The sequence below is a fragment of the Rana temporaria genome, chromosome 7 (genome assembly GCF_905171775.1).
Source record: "Rana temporaria chromosome 7, aRanTem1.1, whole genome shotgun sequence".
NCBI lineage: Eukaryota > Metazoa > Chordata > Amphibia > Anura > Ranidae > Rana > Rana temporaria.
In genome coordinates this window covers 173,327,547-173,348,663 of record NC_053495.1, presented here as the reverse complement: position 1 = coordinate 173,348,663, position 21,117 = coordinate 173,327,547, and the positions used below count along the sequence as shown (strand labels likewise).

Sequence of the window (21,117 nt, the reverse complement as noted above, 5' to 3'; positions counted from 1 at the left end):
TAGATAGATAGATAGATAGATAGATAGATAGATAGATAGATAGATAGATAATCAGATAGACAGATAATCAGATAGATAGATAGATAGATAGATAGATAGATAGATAGATAGATAGATAGATAGATAATCAGATAGATAGATAGATAGATAGATAGATAGATAGATAGATAGATAGATAGATAGATAGATAGATAGATAGATAGATAGATAATCAGATAGATAGATAGATAGATAGATAGATAGATAGATAGATAGATAGATAGATAGATAGATAGATAATCAGATAGATAGATAATCAGATAGATAGATAGATAGATAGATAGATAGATAGATAGATAGATAGATAGATAGATAGATAGATAGATAGATAATCAGATAGACAGATAATCAGATAGATAGATAGATAGATAGATAGATAGATAGATAGATAGATAGATAGATAGATAGATAATCAGATAGATAGATAGATAGATAGATAGATAGATAGATAGATAGATAGATAGATAGATAGATAATCAGATAGATAGATAGATAGATAGATAGATAGATAGATAGATAGATAGATAGATAATCAGATAGATAGATAATCAGATAGATAGATAGATAGATAGATAGATAGATAGATAGATAGATAGATAGATAGATAGATAGATAATCTGACAGATAGATAGATAATAGGGAGAGAGAAAGAAAGAAAGGTGAAGAGAGAGAGAGAGAGAGAGAGAAGGGAATGAAGGCCACCCCTACATCAGTGTACAGTGTACTCAATCACTGGATGGATATCACACTCCTCCATCTTTCCCTTCTGTTTGCTGTGCTTAAAAATTCCCACCCACATCCCCTGTGTGCCGGGGAGAGTGGGCGGGGCAGACACAAGGAGAGGAGGGGAGGAGTAAAAGCAGCTCCTCTCCTCTAACTGGCTGTGTGGGCAGCAAGGGGAGGGGATAAATGTCAGAGCTGGCTGTGATACGCCCAGCTCATCTCTCTCTCTGGAGCTCTCAGTGTGCTCCGATCCCCCTGCTGATCTGTCCCACTCGCAGCTGGCGCTTGCGCCCTAGGTGGTAGTGCGCTCCAAGCGGCTGCTTACTTCGCCTAGTGGTAGCGCCGGCCCTGAGTGTAATAAAACAGAATAAGCCAACAATACTGTCAAAGTCCGGGGAAAGAAGTGTGACAGACTCTACTAACCAGAAGTGGAATATATACAAAGGGCACTATAATTCACATGCACCCAAAGACGCAGGAACTGTAAATATGGACCTAATGACATCAGCATGTCTAAGTGATGTGTGAAGGACAGAGAGGGAGGTTAAAGTGGATGTAAACCCTCCATACACCCAGTGAAGTGTTCAGCCTCAGATGATACACAGGGATGAACCAATCTCCCTACATAGGTTTTACATGTATATCTGCTGTCTTCACTCCTGACAGACCCTTGCATCTTTCATCCAGTGCTGCACTGACGTTTCTGGATTCTGAGTCATGGGGAAAGCAATTGAATTGTCAAAGGATCTGCATGTATAGGTAGTTGAACTGTATAAAAAAGGAAAGGGATATAAAAAAATATCCAAGGAATTGAGAAAGCAGTGTTCAAACTCTAATCAAGAAGTGGAAAATGAGGGGTTCTGTTGAAACCAAACCATGATCAGGTAGACCAACTAAAATTTCAGCCACAACTGCCAGGAAAATTGTACGGGATGCAAAGAAAACCCACAAATAACTTAAGGTGAAATACAGGACTCTCTGAAAACATGTGGTGTGGCTGTTTCAAGATGCACAATAAGGAGGCACTTGAAGAAGGATGAGCTGCATGGTCGAGTCACCAGAAGAAAGCCGTTACTACGCAAATGCCACAAAGTATCCCGCTTACAATACACCAAACAGCACAGAGACAAGACTTAAACCTTCTGGCACAAAGTCATTTGGAGTGATGAGACCAAAATGTTGCTTTTTGGCCACAACCATAAACACTACATTTGGAGAGGAGTCAACAAGGCCTATGATGAAAGGTACACCATTCCTACTGTGAAACACGGAGGTGGATTGTTAATGTTTTGGGGATGTGTGAGCTACAAAGACACAGGAAATTTTGGTCAAAATTGATGGCAAGACGATTGCAGTATGTTATCAAAAAATACTGGAGGAACATTTGCATTCATCAGCCAAGAAGCTGCACATGGGACGTACTTGATCATTCAACATGACAATGATCCAAAACACAAGGCCAAGTCCACTTGTCATTGGCTACAGCAGAATAAAGTGAAGGTTCTGGAGTGGCCATCTCAGTCTACTGACCTCAATATCATTGGGCCACTCTGGGAAGATCTCAGACGTGCCGTTCATGCAAGACGGCCTAAGAATTTACAGGAACTGGAGGCTTTTTGCAAAGAAGAATGGGCAGCTTTACCATCTAAGAAGATAAAGAGCCTCATCCACAAATACCACAAAAGACTTCAAGCTCTCATTGATGTTAAAGGGGGTAATACGCGGTATTTAGAACTGGGGTATGTAAACTTTTGATCAGAATCATTTGGGTAATTTCTGTTGTGAATATGATTTAAAAAGAGTAAACACAGTTTATTGATAATAAATGGCTTCATCCAAACACTAACCATGTGTTATTATACATATTCTCTGAAAAATGGGCAAGAAATCATAAATTCTGCCAGGGTATGTAAACTTATGAGCACAACTGTATATGTAAAAATATTTTTTTTGTAATAATTTTCCTTTCACTACATTTACGTTGCTGTTAACTGCCCCCCCCCCCTTTTCTCTTTTATGGATGCATATGGCGTCAGAGTTTATGCTTTTAGTAAACAGACGCTTTATTAAGGAGACTCAGCCTTTTGGGCTCATTAAGTTGGGTCCTGTCCAAACATTCGGACTTGATTGCATGGGAGGAAGCACCCCTCCTTGATATTTGTCTAACTACATTGGTCTGTCTGTACTTTGTTAAACTTTTGAAAAAAAAAAAAAAAAACGATTGAAAGAGAAAATACATTTACGTTTTTGGTTGGAACATGACAAAGTGTGGAAAATTTCAAGGGGTGTGAATATTTTTCAAGGCACTGTAGGCTGATACGGCTGACCCTCCTAAAAGTACCAGTTACCGGTTTATTTTTGCCTTCAATACTTTGTGTCAATGACCAGGAACAAGAAAGTAAAGGGTTAAAAGAGCTCAAAGTCAGAACTCTTGTTGAAGGCCAGTACCTCAAATGTACTAAAACCCATTGGATCAGCATGGAAGCCAGATAACTAGTATTTTAAGAAGGAGAGCTCAGCAATGGAATTGGTTTCATAGTGGAACTCCAGCCAGTGATACATAAGCTTCCCCCTGCCTGCAAATGTGAAAGAACATATCTCCAGGAGCCCTTTAGGTTTGCATGTTCTAGAAAGGGAGCTGGCCCCTAAATGGTGTAGACCAGGGGCGGACTGACAACTCATGGGGCCCCCGGGCAATAGAAGACTATGGGGCCCCCGGGCTTACAGATGACCACCATGCCAGGAGGCAGTACAGTTAAAATCTCTGGATTTTCACATCAAAAGCATGTCGGTTTCAGACATATCAGGGACAAATGTAAAAAAAAAACACAGATTTTTACATACTGTCCCTGGTTTTATTGAGCCTGGCAACCCTAAAGGGGCCCCCTAGTGGCATGGGGCCCTCGGGCAGTGCCCGAGAGCCCCAATGGTCAGTCCGCCCCTGGTGTAGACTTTAGTTATGCCACCTGCCCAGTAGTTGCTTGATCACATTCTATCAGACCTGCTTCTGGAACAGTAATTATTCAGCACAGCAGAATTCTGCACCTGGGGGACTCGTCTAAAGGGTTGCTAGAGATGTGTTCTCTCACTTGGACTCATCCCTCCTCATCACTTGCACTTTCTGCTCTCAGTGCACCTGAATAGGTGGCTACAAATGCGGCTATTGAGAGATCAGAATGAACTGCAGACACAAGCATAAAGGGAACTAATACAGATAAGGAAAATATTCTAAGACCCCTAACTGAAAATGACAGCTATGCATCGGGCAGAAGAGCTAACTCTTCCCCAATCTGAAAAAGTGAAATCAAGTTTTGTCTGGAGTTCCTCTGCCATAACATCCTCTCTGTGTAACATTTTACTTATTCCCGGAGCAGTGTAATACTCACTTGTACGTCTGGTAGCTGTTCCTGACCTTGATTCCACCCTTGATAAAACTGACCATGTTCTCATCCTGCAGTAATTAGAAAAAATAATTAAGTGGCAGCATTCATTTCAATTTCCTATTTTGATTACACAAATGGGGAATATCCTAATCTGTAATTAAATTACTGAATTTAAATACTCCAAAACTAATTCTGAAAGAAATATGTAGGCTGCCAGTGATGATCTCAAAATGTGGATTATCTGGCTTATATGTTTATCCTAATGCCGCATACACACGATCATTTTTCAGCATGAAAAAAACGTTGTTTTTAAAAAACGTCATTTAAAATGATCGTGTGTGGGCTGCACAAATTTTTTTTTTGAACATGCTGCATTTTTTAACGTTGTTTTAAAAAATTTCGTTTTTCGGGTTGTAAAAAATGATCGTGTGTGGGCTAAAACAACGTTTTAAACCCACGCATGCTCAGAAACAATTTATGAGATGGGAGCGCTCGTTCTGGTAAAACTACCGTTCATAATGGAGTAAGCACATTCATCACGCTGTAACAGACAAAAAAGCGCGAATCGTCTTTTACTAACAAGGAATCAGCTAAAGCAGCCCAAAGGCGAATAGAACTTCCCCTTTAGAGTGCCGTTGTCACCGCGCTTTGTTCATCATTTTTTAAAAACGATGGTGTGTGGGCAACGTCGTTTTTAATGATGAAGTTGGAAAAACGTCATTTTTTGGACATGCTGAAAAAATACGTTTTCTTTCATGCTGAAAATTGATCGTGTGTACGCGGCATAAGGCTTCAATTCTTTGCGTCACTGATCTGGAACAAATATGCAGGGAGTGAAGCTTGAGAAAATTAGGATTCACAAACTATAAGTTTGATCGGGTTCATGAACTTGGGGGGGAAAAAAAACACAGAGGTCCCTGTCTTAGTTCGGCAGTCAGAAGTAGCAGCTGATGCTCAAATTTTTTTTTGGGGGGGGGATATCAATTGCAGCCACTGTACCCATCAAACGCAGCCACTATACCCATAAATTGCTGCCACTTTGCCATCAAACGCAGCTACTGTAACCATCAATTTCAGCCAGTGTGCCCCATCAATTGCCTCCAGTTTTCCCCATCAAATGCTGTCAGTGTGCCCCATCAAATGCTGCCAGTGTGCCCCCCGCCCGTCACATACCTGTCTCGGGTCACGGCGCTGTCCTCCACGCTCCCTCCGAACACTCAATGTCTTCTCCTCTTCCCGTCTTCTGCTATGATTGGACGCCTTATAGGTGTCCATTCACAGCGCCTATCGCTACAGCCAATCAGGTGATAGGTAACCACACCCGCTGTGTAAACAGCGAATGCACCCGCTGTTAACCAATTTGGAAGCCGAATTGGCTTCCAAATTGGCTCTAATCAGGCCGCTTCCAAAAACACCCCCACCACTGTAACTCAGATGCCCGGTGCCCAACAAGGGGCTGGACACCTCAATAAGGGGCGACAATAGATAGATTCATGCAATGCATGAATCTATCTATTGGTGATAGAGTGGTGCACCGTGCAGGAGAGAGGGGGCGCCCTCTATGGATGCACGGCCACTGGCAGTCAGGCAACTAGCATTTTCAGAGTCCTCTGCTCAGCATACGTTTTTGGCATGGTGTCAGGGAGGGTGCCAGTATGAATGAGTCCCATCCACAGGAGTCACATTATGCCCACCAGCCATGTAATGGAAGAAGTGTGGGGACAGAATGTCAGTGGCCAGCGAGGAATCCAACAGTCGCATTGCTGGAATGAAGGTGAGTATTCTGCGGACTGTAGTTCATTTTAACCAAGTGAGGCTGATATCCAACTAGTTCTGCCCCACTGATTACTGTGTCGTATGAATGTATCCTAGAGGCCTGTTGGATTGCACAGCCGGGGTATAACGCTCAGTCTGGGGGATGGGATCACTAGTTCAATGCAGAAGAAAAAACATTAAGGCATCATTATCCTTCTGCAAGCCGGTCACATGATTGCTTCCTCTTATCCTAATCTATGACATCCTTTTTTTTTTAACCCAGTGCCCATGTTATTCTGCGTGTGCCGGGTGGTATTTACAGCGTTTGTACAGTGCTGGATTGATTAAAGCTGAGCTCTGGGACAAGTAAATATTGTCTAAATACAAGAGGCCTGTGTATTCTCATTTCAGCCTTGGTCTATTTATTTCTTCCAGATCTGTGTTGTAAAGGTGGCCATACACGGCTGATTTTCCCTCGCTTAGACCGCGGGCTGACCAAGACCAAAATCGGTCTATTCCCTCAGCCATGCAGGGTGACCGATCTTGTATCCGCCCCCTCCTGTAGTTTTTTGCAGGTGGCCTGTAGTTGGTGGAGTCTTCAGGTTCCCTCCCACAACTGTGCCTTTTGTACAAGATACATGCAGCGGAATGATGATGTCACTGCTACATTTACATGAAAATATCTGGGTTTGCAAAGGCATTTGATACAAAGTGGATGTATATCCTTTGTTATTATTGAGGAAAATGTTTAAGTTAAAGTTTCTTTTTCTTACCTGGAGATAAGCTTTAACCAATTCAGCCCCAGAAGGATTTGCTTCCTTAAAGCGGAGGTTCACCCTAAAAAACATCTATGTACCATCCCATCCAGCATACTTGCGTCAGCTACAGTATGTTTTTTTTTTGCGCTGTATTTACCGTTTAATCGTGCAGTTTCGTTTCAGACTCCCGCGGGGAGTAGGCGTTCCTATGAAGAGGGGAACATGATTGACGTCCGGCTATGGCACGTCACGCGTTCCGAAAATAGCCGGAGTAGGACTCGGCTCTTCACGGCGCTATACAGCACCTGCGCACAGACTAGGAGCTGACTGCGCAGGCGCCGTATATATCCGAGTCCTACTTCGGCTATTTTCCGAACGCGTGACGTGCCATAGCCGGACGTCAATCATGTTCCCCTCTTCATAGGAACGCCTATTTCCCCGCCGGAGTCTGAAACGAAACTGAGCGATTAAACGGTAAATACAGCGGCGAAAAAATTAAAAAACATACTATAGCCGACGCAAGTATGCTGGATGGGATGGTACATAAAAAAAAAAAAAAGTTTTAGGGTGAACCTCCGCTTTAATGACCAGAGCATTTTTTGTGTCGCTTTAACTGACAATTGCCCGGACGCTGTACCCAAAAAAATTGACGTCCTTTTTTCTCACAAAAAGAGATTTCTTATAGAGGTATTTAATTACCTCTGCGGTTTTTATTTTTTACGTCATAAAAAAAAAAATACCGACAATTTTTTTTTTACTTTCTGCTATAATACATATCCCCAAAAAATAATTGAAAAAAAATGTATTCATCAGTTTAGGCCAATATGTATTCTTCTACATATTTTTGGTAAAGAAAATCACAATAGGCGTACATGGATTGGTTTGCGCATTTACAAACTACGGGATAGATTTAGGGACTTTTATTTTTTTTACTAGTAATGGCAGCAATCTGCGATTTTTAGCGGGGCTGCGACCTTGTGGCGGACAAATCTGACCCCAAGTTACACTTTTTTGGGGACCAGTGACATTATTACATTGATCAGTGCTAAAAAAAATGCACTGATCAATGTAAAAATGACACTGACAAGGAAGGGGTTAACACTAGGGGCGATCAAGGGGTTAACTGTGTTCCCTCAGTGTGTTCTAACTGTAGGTGGATGGGCTTATTAAAACATGACAGAGATCACTGTTCCTGATCACTGGGAAAAGTAGATCCCTGTCATGTCACTAGGCAGAACAGGGAAATGCCTTGTTTACATAGGAAGTTCCCCGTTCTGCCTCTCCTCAACATTGAGTCCGCGGGACCTGCGGGTACGCTCCTGCTTTTACAGACTGACATACAGGTACGTCAGTTCATGCAGGAAAGCCGACCTGCCGCAGTATATCTGCGCAAGCAGGTCGGCAAGTGGTTAAAGTGTTACTAAACCCACAACAGTAAAATCAGTCTGTATATGCAGTAAAGCATGCTTGTTATACTCACTGTGCAACCTAAGGGGTTAATCCTCCGCATTGTGTAAAAAGACTATTGGATCCTGTCCTCTCTGATCCTCCCCTTCTTCCACTGTCCCCTAAGAATCTCCTGATAAGACAGAGCCTTTGGAGTCACTCTGCACATGTTCAGTTTGGTGTGTATTTCTAGAGTTTTTCTTGGGAGGGTGCATGTGATCAGCACAGGGCCAATCAGCACTGTCCAGGCAGAGAGTCAGGGGTCATGCAGCCTCATAGGACAGTTAAAGTAGAATGAAAACTCCTCCTACAAGCTTTAACCAGTGCTCGGGCAGACACTGATAGAAGTCACAAGACTGCTCTAACTGCTGATGGGAAAAGGTATTTAGCAGTTTATATTTACTAAAGTGATTGCATTTCCATGTTCTGTGTACTGTGTAAGTCCAGATATAGTGAATGCAGGGTCCATTTTATTTTTAAAGAATCCTTTGTATTAGTCTACACATGTACATTAGCATTTATAACGCGTCATATGTGTGGTAGTTTTAGTTTCTGTAATAATAGTTTATTACTAACCAGATCTCAGAAGCAGGCAGGTTCCATGTTAGCTGTGGGCGTCTGAAGCCCTCCTGTGTTCATTTCTGGGATTTCCATGCAGCTGGCTACCCAGCATGTACCTCCCAATCTCGCACCTGCGCAGTAATGCCACTGCGCGGCTCTCCCTCTTCCTGACAGGTTGCCATAGCAATGCCGGCGGACGTGCTCTTTGCTATAGCAACCTGTAAATCGGAGGACAGGCGAGGAACAGGAGAGGAAGATAATGGAAGTCCTCCCGTTCGTCAGTAGGCGACGTGCAAGGACTCCGGAGATACAGGACGCCGCTATCCCAGGAGCTCTTGCGAATCGCCTAGTGATGTAATCGCCTAGGCGGGGGGATTGCCGGAATTACTTTAACTACTTCAGGTCTGCCCTATAGCAGTTGTACTGGCGGCATCTGTACACCGGATCACGTATATGTACCTGATCTGGCTCTTCTGGGTAGGGGGAGCGCATATGCGCCTCCGGCAGCTCGCTCCCGCTATAACTTTAGCACAAACCAATTAATATACGCTTATTGGGATTTTTTTATCAAAAATATGTAGCAGAATACGCATCGGCCTAAGTTTATGAAAAAATGTACGGTATTTTTATTTTTTTTATTTATGGGATATGTTGCAGAAAGTAATAAATACTTTTTTTTAATCAAAACTGTTGGTCTTTATTTGTTTTATAGCGCAACAAATAAAGAACAGAGAGGTGATCAAATACCACCAAAAAAGAACATAACATTTTATTTGAGTACCGTGTCGCACAACCGCGCAATTGTCAGTTAAAGTATTGCAGTGTTGTATCGCAAAAAATGGCCTGGTCATGAAGGGGGTAAATCCTGCGCAGTTCAAGTGGTTAACCTGTCACACTGCTCTTTGCTTAGAATTTAACTGAATTAAATAAGTAAGAGGTGCTGATTCTAGTCCATCATTTATGTGTGCTCTATTCACAGGCCCATCGCTACAGGACAGGCAAAACAAACAATTGCTTGGGGCCCCAAGCTGGCCTGGGGCCCCCAACTTCCCCTTCCCAGGCTGTAGCGTGGCCGAGTTCCTCTTCCTTTCACCTGGAGTCCTGTCAGTCTGGCCGGGTACCGCGTGTGGTACAGGAGATTCCGTTTCCTGTTCCCGGCCGGACTGACAGGAAGTGCACACTGAGTGTCTCCTGTACCGCATGATACCCGGCCCGGCTCGGGCACTATCCGATAGAGGACTGGGGAAGAGGCAGGTGGAAGAGGAGCTTGGCCAAGCTACAGCGGCAGCCTACAGGAAAGAAGAGGAGGTAAGAATAGAAAAAAAAATGTGTGTAGCGTTAACGTAGGCTTTGCATCCGGGGGGTGCTTGGGGGCCCCCATTTTGCTTGGGGCCCCCAAATTCCCTCAAACGGCCCTGTCTATTCAGTAATACATTTACAACAAGCTCCCCCGGCATTGTAATTGAAAACATAAAAGGATGTAACAACTTATGTGTAACACTGACATGTCAGACCTGCAGGAAGGTGAGGGCGGCGCGCAGCAGAAGACACTCGGCGTAGCACACCTCTGCGTGGATCTCCTCTTCAACGCGATAGCAATGAGAACAACAAGAATCACAAGATTTAATAACAATATGTGACAAGATTTCAAGATTTCATGTGCTAAACTACGGTAAACTTAAAGTGAACTGGTAATGAAATTGACAAGTCTGCTTGAATAAATTCCTGACATATCACAGCAACAGTACTTTGTGAAGTAGTTATAACGGTATAATAACGGTATAATGGCTGCGGCTGCATGATCCTGGGATCAAATTTTCAGCCGGCGACCGGCTTTTAGGTACAAGTGATCAGAGCAGCTATACAACTACTGGATCACGTTTACAGCCCCCCATTGCTGCCACCCATGATCACTGGAATCATTTGGGACTGCTAAACACAGAGGAGGAGGAGGAGGAGGAGGAGGAACTTCTGTTCCTCCTTCTCCTCTGCGATGAATGATTGTAAGCTCTAATAAGCATTGAATTGTAACTGTACTGTCTGCCCTCACATTGTAAAGCTCTGCACAAACTTTTGGCACTATATAAATCCCGTATAATAAAAAAATAATAACAATGAGGCCAGAACAATGAGGATTTTGTCCCTTCCAGATTTGGTTGATTGTTACTTAGATGTTACTGGGCAGGGAGACAGCTAATCAAACTGATCTGTGTTTGATCAGCTTCCTTGGAAGGCAGAGGAGGGGTCAGGGGACTTATAGACCTTTGTTTTCTCTATAAAGAGTACCTGTTACCAGTGTAGGGACATGATCATGCAGTGCAAACGGCATAGATGCCAACCCCCCCCCCCCCCCCATTATGCATGAGCTTATGAGGAGGAGAGGGAGAAAAAGCACAGCCCGCGCCTCCTCCCAGCTCTTTCCTCATCTCCTAGCAGATTCCAGCGCTGGGCTGACAGAAGTAGTGATCCTGCTGTCTCTACTCCTGTTAGCCTTATACTAAAATAAACTTGTGATGCCCCAATCCCTACAACACACTTCTGCATACCCCTTGTCCCGGCCCTGCCTGACAATGCACAATATATCACAAGGGATGTTGTTCATCCCCTGTTACAGCAATAAAGTTGAATAACAAAATAAATTAAAAAGTGTAAAAGAAATACATTTAGATAAAATAAATATTAATTAAAAAAATGAAGCCGCCTCTGTCTTTTAGTGTTCATGTACAAATGATGTAACAGCCTGATAACATCTCGGGTAACTATTCTATATTTGCCCGGGACAGTGTGTTTTACAAACAGAGAATGATCAGGGCCGGCCCTGCCATGGATCCCAGTGGGTTCATTGGACCCAGGCAGCACTTTGAGAGGGGAAGCAAATTGAACCACAGCCGCCTCTCTTTCTCTTCTATTTACTCAGCAAATTGCCAACCAAATTTTTTTTACAGCTGTTTTGTGTGTCATGATGACAACTGCCCCTATATTACTCTAGCCCGCCCCTATACTGCTCTAGCCTGTCCATATAATACCCTAGCCTGTCTATATACTACCCTAGCCTGTCCATATACTACCCTAGCCTGTCCATATACTACACTAGCCTGCCCATATACTACCCTAGCCTGCCCATATACTACCCTAGCCTGTCTATATACTACTCTACCCGCCCCTATACTGCCCTAGCCTGTCCATATAATACCCTAGCCTGTCTATATACTACACTAGCCTGTCCATATACTACACTAGCCTGTCCATATACTACCCTAGCCTGTCCATATACTACCCCAGCCTGCCCATATACTACCCTAGCCTGCCCATATACTACCCTAGCCTGCCCATATACTACCCTAGCCTGCCCATATACTACCATAGCCTGCCCATATACTACCCTAGCCTGTCCATATACTACCCTAGCCTGCCCATATACTACCCTAGCCCGCCCCTATACTGCCCTAGCCTGTCCATATAGTACCCTAGCCTGTCTATATACTACCCTAGCCAGTCCATATACTACCCTACTCTGTCCATATACTACCCTAGCCAGTCCATATACTACCCTACTCTGTCCATATACTACCCTAGCCTTCCCATATACTACCCAAGCCTGTCCATATACTACCCTAGCCTGTCCATATATTACCCTAGCCTGCCCATATACTACCCTAGCTTGCCCATATACTACCCTAGTAAGTCAATATACTACCCTAGCCTGTCCATATACTACCCTAGCCTGTCCATATACTACCCTAGCCTGTCCATATACTGCCCTAGCCTGTCCATATACTACCCTAGCCTGTCCATATACTACCCTAGCCTGTCCATATACTACCCTAGCCTGTCCATATACTACCCTAGCCTGTCTATATATTACCCCAGCCTGCCCATATACTACCCCAGCCTGTACATATACTACCCTAGCTTGTCCATATACTACCCTAGCCTGCCCATATACTACCCTAGCCTGTCTATATACTACTCTAGCCGGCCCCTATACTGCCCTAGCCTGTCCATATAGTACCCTAGCCTGTCTATATACTACCCTAGCCAGTCCATATACTACCCTAGCCTGTCCATATACTACCCTAGCCTGCCCATATACTACCCAAGCCTGTCCATATACTACCCTAGCCTGTCCATATACTACCCTAGCCTGCCCATATACTACCCTAGTATGTCCATATACTACCCTAGCCTGTCCATATACTACCTTATCCTGTCCATATACTACCTTATCCTGTCTATATACTACCCTAGCCTGTCAATATACTACCATAGCCTGTCTATATAATACCCTAGCCTGTCCATATACTACCCTAGCCTGTCCATATACTACCCTAGCCTGTCCATATACTACCCTAGTCTGTCCATATACTACCCTAGTCTGTCCATATACTACCCTATCTATATACTGCCCTAGGCCGCCTATATACTGCCCTAGCCCACCCCTATACTGTCCTAGCCCGTCCCTATACTGCCCTAGCCCGTCCCTATATTGCCCTAGCCCGTCCCTATACTGCCCTAGCCGGTCCCTATACTGCCCTAGCCCACCCCTATATCGCCCAAGCCCACCCCTATACTCCCCTAGCCCTTCCCTTGGAATTGAACATATGTCATATACGTTAAGTTTGCATATAAACAAAATGCTTCCTGATAAATATAATTTTAGTTTTAATTATCATGATATAGAATAATGTATGTAAGGTCCTTTTGGTGGGCATGTTTTTTTTTTGGGGGGGGGGGGTTGGGGGGCAGAATTGTATTCTTGGACCCAGGCAGCACAATGTCTTGGGCCAGACCTGAGAATGATCTATGGAAACTAAACACAAAGACAAGAGAAGTATGCATTACTATGGAGTTTGGCTCTATTAGCGCAATATGAAACATCAAAAAATCTATAAATACCTTCCGAGAATTGATCCAGACTTTGGCCATGAACTAAATTGTTGAAGGAGTCTGCGACTGTGGATCTCTTCCGAAACCTGTGCAGGGGGGGGGGGGGGATGGAACACACAGGTGTCACACTGATATGTGAAGTGTACACACTGGAGATATTCCCACACAAAATACACAAGACACCCGGAGAGGAAAAACAAACAGGATTCTATCCAGGACAGAAGAGGAGAGAGAGGGGACGGGTGCTGCACAAATGCGTCATTGTTATAAGACGGCGCTCCAACAACATCAGTCATTTCCAACATTCACATAAATGTTTACAGGAGTTATAGATTAATTAAACATTTTTTTTTTAGCACAAGGGATGGTACTTCCATTTATTGAGAATTGTTCCTTGTGCCGGTGTAGTGTCACAGTTTGCTGCCTATCCTAGAATGCTGCGGAAGTCACGTGGTGGCCAACTGCGCATGCGCGATGCGTTCCAATGGATTTTCGACAGTACACACCAGCGAACCCGACATCGGCCGCTCGCTCGGCCTCCTGGCTCTTTTTTTAACATCCTCCAATCTACGGGGATGTTAAGGAAAGAGCCTGGATGCCGACCGAGGTTTCACTGGTGTGCACTGTCGTGAATGCATTGGAACGCATCGCATTTGCGTTTGGAAAGCATCGCGCATGCGCAGTTGGCCGCCACGTGACTTCCGGAGCATTCTAGGATAGGCAGCAAACTGTGACAATACACCGGCTGTCCTATCTGAAATCTTCTACCCTCTTCCCCCTCCTGCAGTGGTAATCTTCCAGGGCTGCTGGGGTTAATACAGCCACTGGACCTGTCATAGGCACTAATCATGAATGGCAATCATACCCACCCTTTCTGCCCCCTCCTCCATTCATAGAAGCTGTACTACAGGTTCCAGCAATAAAAAAGCACTCTATGAATGGAGGACGAGCAGATAATTGAAAGGTCCGCCTCCTCCATTCATAGAGTGCTTTTCATCCATTGAATCTATAGTACAACTTTTATGAATGGAGAAGGGGGTGGGAAAGGACTGGTATAGTTGACAAGTGCCTATGACAGGGCCAGCAGCTGTATTAACCCCCGCACACTGTAAAATTACCAATGTGGGAATGTGGGAGTATGGGCATAGGGCAGGGATATGCAATTAGCGGACCTCCAGCTGTTGCAGAACTACAATTCCCATGAGGCATAGCAAGACCCTGTCAGTCACAAACATGACACCAGAGGCAGAGGCATGATGGGAATTGTAGTTTTGCAACAGCTGGAGGTCCGCTAATTACATATCCCTGGCATAGGGGTTGGCAGAGGATGAAAGATTTCAACTAGGACAGCCGGCACCAGTACCATCCCCTGTACTGGCATGAAGGTGATGAATTCTTGCGAGGGGGAGCCGAGACAGCCGCCGAGGGACCCCAGAAGACCAGGACCAGACCCTTTAAGCCGGTATCTAAACCCAAGAATGAAAATGTATAGTATTGCAACATACCGGTCTTTAGATGTGGTGGCTGCATTATTATTCTTTCACACTTGTTCCCCTTTATGTTATTCTGGTAATCTTGCCATTAAAGAGGTAGTAAACCAAATAAAAAAATAAATATAAAAAGGCACCGGGCAGTTTAGGTCATAATGTGCTAGTATGACAGACTTATCTGAAAACAAAGCCCTCAGGTGCTTTCCGTCTTTACCTGTTTTTTCTTCTGGGTTTGCGGGCTTCGGGCATGTGATGCTGTTTACGACACGACTCTGAAGGAACGATGTGGATATGCCGTTCCTTTACAGCGCATGCGCTGGTGATGTCACTGGCTGTATCTAAAGAAAATATCTCCTAAAGGACGCACGTTTAGGAGATTTTGACTGTACCTATAGGTAAGTATCACTTACCTGTCCTGGGGTTACAATTGTACTGAGCAGCGTTATCACCCAGGAACAGGTGTTAGAGCTACTTGTTAAACAGAGATAATGAAACTTGTTCAATGGTTTATTTAGCAGACTGAAGGGAAGGAAATAAGAGAAATGCATTGTTGGAGTTCATATACCGATCTTCTAACCTCTCTGGAGTTTTTATATTTCCAACACAAACCTATTTCCCCTATAAAGGTGGAACTGACATAAGATTTTCCATACCGACACTGTACATGCCTGTAATCCAGTGATAGTTACATACATCAGTTCCGGGTCGTGTTATTATTTGTCACAGCAATGTAATATGTTACCCTTCCCCCGAGGATGAGTAACCTCTCCTGGCTGTACAGACCTCTGACACACGGCCTGGGCCTCCTTCATGGTGTTCCCAGCATGCACTATGTCCTGAGGGTCGAAGGTCATCATGGCTTGCATTTCCAGCATGGTGGCGAAGGTCAAGGCATGGTACATACTCTCTCTGGACCTGTGCGTATAAAAGAGAATGAAGCAGATTGGATTAGTAAAAACACAGGGGCAGATCCACGAAGCAGTTACGCTGGCGTATCTATTGATACGCCACATAACTTCTAGTTTGCTCCGGCGTATCTTTGTTTTGTATCCACAAAACAAGATACGCCTGAAGCTGTGCTAGATCCGACTGGCGTACGTCTTAGTACGCCGTCGGACCTAAGGTGCATATTTACGCTGGCCGCTAGGTGGCGTTTCCGTCGATTTCCGTGTCGAGTATGCAAATTAGCTAGATATGCCGATCCACGAACGTACGTCCGGCCGGCGCATTTTTTCACATAGTTTCCGTAAGGCTTTTTTCGGCGTATAGTTACCCCTGCTATATGAGGCGTATCCTATGTTAAGTATGGCCGGCGTTCCCGCATCGAATTTTGAATTTTTTACGTCGTTTGCGTAAGTCGTTCGCAAACAGGGCTTTGCGTAGAATGACGTTCACGTCGTAAGCATTGGCTTGTTGCGGGTTAATTTCAAGCATGCGCACTGGGATACCCCCACGGACGGCGCATGCGCCGTTAAAAAAAACGTCATTAACGTCGGGTCAAGACGTATTTACATAAAACCAGCCCCCATGACATCCATTTGAATTGCGCGCCCTTACGCCGCCAAAGTTACACTACGCCGCCGTAACTTACGGCGCAAATTCTTTGAGGATAAGAAAAATACGGTGTAAGTTACGGCGGCGTAGTGCATCACAGATACGCTACACCGGACAGAACAATGCGCCACGCTACGTGGATCTGGCCCACAGCCTACATGCCATGAGCTAGGTATTGGAGCTGCCACTGCTGACTCCTCCTCTCTATAAATGCTAGTTGCCTGGATGTACGGTGTATCCAGAAAGTATTCACAGTGCTTCACTTTTTCCACATTTTGTTATGTTACAGCTTTATTCCAAAATGCATTCAATTCATTATTTCCGTCGAAATTCTACAAACAATACCCCATTAATCCATTTTGGAATACAGCTGTACCAAAATAAAATGTGGAAAAAGTGAAGCGCTGTGAATACTTTCCAGATGTTCTGCAGTCCTTATACTCTGGAGTAATTACTTTTTGAGTCACTAACCCATAATAAACATGCAGAGGGTGAAGTCTGACATTCCTGATTTGGATGATTGTTCCAGGTCAGTGGCTAAAAGTATTGAAGATAGGGGATTAGCATGACAGCCAGAAAACTAGAATTCACAGAAGGAGGTCAGAGATGGCGGCCCCATAATTCTATTATAAGAGATTTCTTTTCAAATTTAACCCAAGCCAAAACTTTAGAATGGGGAAGGGTTGGGTCTTCTGTTGGGTTTTTACTACTGTCCAAAAAATTTGTTACCAGGTCAGGAAATTTTGGGGGAAATCTCTAGACTTCCCCTAAATCCACTAGAATCCCAAATAACCTGATATATTTTCTGTTATCCAATTTATTCTAAGTTTATTTTAATGAATATGTATTCAAAACCGAACTCCGGGTACAAAATCTTAAAGTGTTACTAAACCCAGGACCCTGCATTAAAGTGGATGTCACAATGTAGAGTATAAGATTTCCTATCATCTGTGCCCAGTCTCGCCACACAGAGTTAATCCAGCTCTGAGCAATCCTCTTTTATTGTTCAGTGAAAATTAACAGACTTCCAGATAAAAACCTGTCTAAATAAAAAGTCCTTTCCTCTCTTCTTGCTTTGAGTGACAGGTTATTTACATATCTAGCTCGGACATGTTTATCATATGTTATGTTATGTTTATCATAATACGAGGTGATCCACAGTATTAAAAAGTGAGAAATCCACCCCTCCCCCACATAACACATCCTGGTAATATACAATGAACTGTGGATCACCTCATATTATGATAAACATAACATAACATATGATAAACATGTCCAAGCCGAATCGCAAAAAGGGGCAAGGTCCTTAACCTGCATAATGGTCCGGGTCTTAAGTGGGTGAAGTGCCCCTGGACAGACTTCTGCCACAAGCCTGGCAGCCGAAGTGTCACTTGTAGATCGCTGGGAGGAAACAGGCCTCTGCCACAGGCTTAGACATTTAATGAGCAATAGTTGGATTGAATGAATCCTCCCAGTAAATTCAGTTAGAGTCACCGGTAGACAGCTGCATTGTACCTGTCAGTATCACGGTAACCAGACTCCCAATGGCTCGTTCAGAACTCCTGGATAACCTCTCTCTGGGTTCTCCCTGAGCCGATCCCCCACCGCACAGCCTTCAGACTAGGAGTCTCCTAGTAAGGTTCAGGACCCAGCAAGGCGCTGGGGCCCCTTTCAACATCAGTATGGAGCTCCGCATGGTGCGTAACTCCGGCCAGGTGGGCCATAGTGGCGGGGCCCATGTATGCGCGCACCCCAAAGGTGGGTGCCGCACCTGGAACACAGACCCCGCGAAAAAGGACACAAATCAATGGCGTCTGCCACAGATATACCCCTCCCCAGCATGCCCAGCGAGGGAAAAACTCCTCTGATTGGCTGCTGGGGAAAAGTGGCTGAAAGTAAGGGGGCGCTACACAGACAAAGAAAAAAAACATTTAGAAGGGAAATCGAAGGAAAAGATAAGTGAACCAACAATGCAGTAGCTTAAAGGAACCTATTTAGAAAATAAAAAACAAACCTTTACAACCCCTTTAAGGGGTTGAATATATTAAATGTACAAATATAGTTTTAATCAGTTGGAGGTGTAAGGCAAGTGCTGTTTAGTCCAAATTCGCACATTTCTGTTCCCCCTTTGTAAGGGGACAGTATTTACAGCTGCGGCTTAACTAATTACACCACATTACTGTAGCTCTTTGTGATCCTATCTATTAAGTGTATATGCCATACCTGGTGGATGTCCCTAGAAGCTCAAAATATCAACTTACTTCCAGGTGCCATGTAAAGGGGTCCAGAGGTGCAGGGTGCTGTGTAATGTAAAGGGGTGCAGGGTGCTGTGTAATGTAAAGGGGTCCAGAGGGGCAGGGTGCTGAGTAATGTAAAGGGGCACAGAGGTGCAGGGGGCTGTGTAATGTAAAGGGGCCCAGAGGTGCAGGGTGCTGTGTAATGTAAAGGGGTCCAGAGGTGCAGGGTGCTGTGTAATGTAAAGGGGCCCAGAGGCGCAGGGTGCTGTGTAATGTAAAGGGGTCCAGAGGTGCAGGGTGCTGTGTAATGTAAAGGGGTCCAGAGGTGCAGGGTGCTGTGTAATGTAAAGGGGTCCAGAGGTGCAGGGTGCTGTGTAATGTAAAGGGGTCCAGAGGTGCAGGGTGCTGTGTAATGTAAAGGGGTCCAGAGGTGCAGGGTGCTGTGTAATGTAAAGGGGCCCAGAGGCGCAGGGTGCTGTGTAATGTAAAGGGGTCCAGAGGTGCAGGGTGCTGTGTAATGTAAAGGGGTCCAGAGGTGCAGGGTGCTGTGTAATGTAAAGGGGTCCAGAGGTGCAGGGTGCTGTGTAGTGTAAAGGGGTCCAGAGGTGCAGGGTGCTGTGTAATGTAAAGGGGTCCAGAGGTGCAGGGTGCTGTGTAATGTAAAGGGGTCCAGAGGTGCAGGGTGCTGTGTAATGTAAAGGGGTCCAGAGGTGCAGGGTGCTGTGTAATGTAAAGGGGTCCAGAGTGCTGTGTAATGTAAAGGGGCCCAGAGGTGCAGGGTGTTGTGTAATGTAAAGGGGTCCAGAGGTGCAGGGTGCTGTGTAATGTAAAGGGGTCCAGAGGTGCAGGGTGCTGTGTAATGTAAAGGGGTCCAGAGGTGCAGGGTGCTGTGTAATGTAAAGGGGTCCAGAGTGCTGTGTAATGTAAAGGGGCCCAGAGGTGCAGGGTGCTGTGTAATGTAAAGGGGCCCAGAGGTGCAGGGTGCTGTGTAATGTAAAAGGGGCCCAGAGGTGCAGGGTGCTGTGTAATGTAAAGGGGTCCAGAGGTGCAGGGTGTTGTGTAATGTAAAGGGGCCCAGAGGTGCAGGGTGCTTTGTAATTTAAAGGGGTCCAGAGGTACAAGGTTCTGGAACCCCACATCCCATCATTAACCGCCGCCGCAAAGCGCTCCCCCCCCCCCCCCCCCCTCGGGCTGCTCAGTCTAAAATGCCAGGGCCTATTTTTTGTCCCAGTCTGGGCCTGCACAGTATCCTCCTCGTTCAATGAGAGAACTCTTTGCAAAACATTATTTGAATGGTGCCCCTGCTGAGCAGACAACCTCCTGTGTTCAGAATGCATATACAGTAAAACCTTGGATTGCGAGCATAATTATACACAAACAAACTTCCTATTACATTGGGGTGTAGGGCAAATATTCAATGGATGGACACCCATTCCTATGACCTACTCCATATTCTTCCCCTTTTACCTGTCCAGTACAAAGCCAGATAAGATCTGAGCCTCCCCCAGGTTACTAGCCTTGTTTCAAGAGATCGCTAAACAAAATATATAAACGCACACAGTAATAATACAAATTACTCCCAAGTTGCCAAAAATGAATACCGTGGCCCGGATTCTCGTACGAGTTAAGCCGGCGTATCTCCAGATACGCCGTCGTAACTCTGAGTCCGAGCTGTCGTATCTATGCGCCTGATTCTCAGAATCAGTTACGCATAGATTTGTATTAGATCCGACCGGCGTAAGTCTCTTACGCCGTTGTATCTTAACTGCATATTTACGCTGGCCGATAGGGGCGTGTATGCTGATTTACGCCTAGAAATATGTAAATCAGCTAGATAGGCCAATTCACGAACGTACGCCCGGCCGACGCAGTACAGATATGCCGTTTACGTTAGGCTTTTTCCGGCGTAAAGTTACCCCTGCTATATGAGGCGTACCAATGTTAAGTATGGACGTCGTTCCCGCGTTGAATTTTGAAAATTTTACGCCGTTCGCGTAAGTCGTTCGCGAATAGGGCTGGGCGTCATTTACGTTCACGTCGAAAGCATTGGCTTCTTGCGGGTTAATTTGGAGCATGCGCACTGGGATACTTTCACGGACGGTGCATGCGCCGTTCGTAAAAAGCGTCATTTACGTGGGGTCACATTAAATTTACATAACACACGCCCACATCTACCACATTTGAATTAGGCAGGCTTACGCCGGCCTATTTACGCTACGCCGCCGCAACTTTGGTTTGAGAATACGGCACTTGCCTGTCAAAGTTGCGGAGGCGTAACGTAAAT

At 44.9% G+C, this 21,117-nt stretch overlaps 1 protein-coding gene across 2 annotated transcripts in view; it reads right to left on the bottom strand.

The window, feature by feature from the left end:
• Positions 1-21,117, bottom strand: part of TTC39A (tetratricopeptide repeat domain 39A) — a 104,588-nt gene that overhangs the window by 49,307 nt on the left and 34,164 nt on the right. Inside the window, exons 3-6 of one of the 2 annotated variants that reach the window (XM_040360502.1) lie at positions 15,826-15,957; positions 13,562-13,638; positions 10,180-10,247; positions 4,149-4,213 (exon numbers count right to left, since the gene is read on the bottom strand). In XM_040360502.1, the coding sequence (XP_040216436.1) occupies positions 4,149-4,213; positions 10,180-10,247; positions 13,562-13,638; positions 15,826-15,957 (342 nt within the window). Of the gene's footprint in view, positions 1-4,148; positions 4,214-10,170; positions 10,248-13,561; positions 13,639-15,825; positions 15,958-21,117 lie in introns of those variants that run through there. The other variant, XM_040360503.1, reaches the window with a different exon arrangement.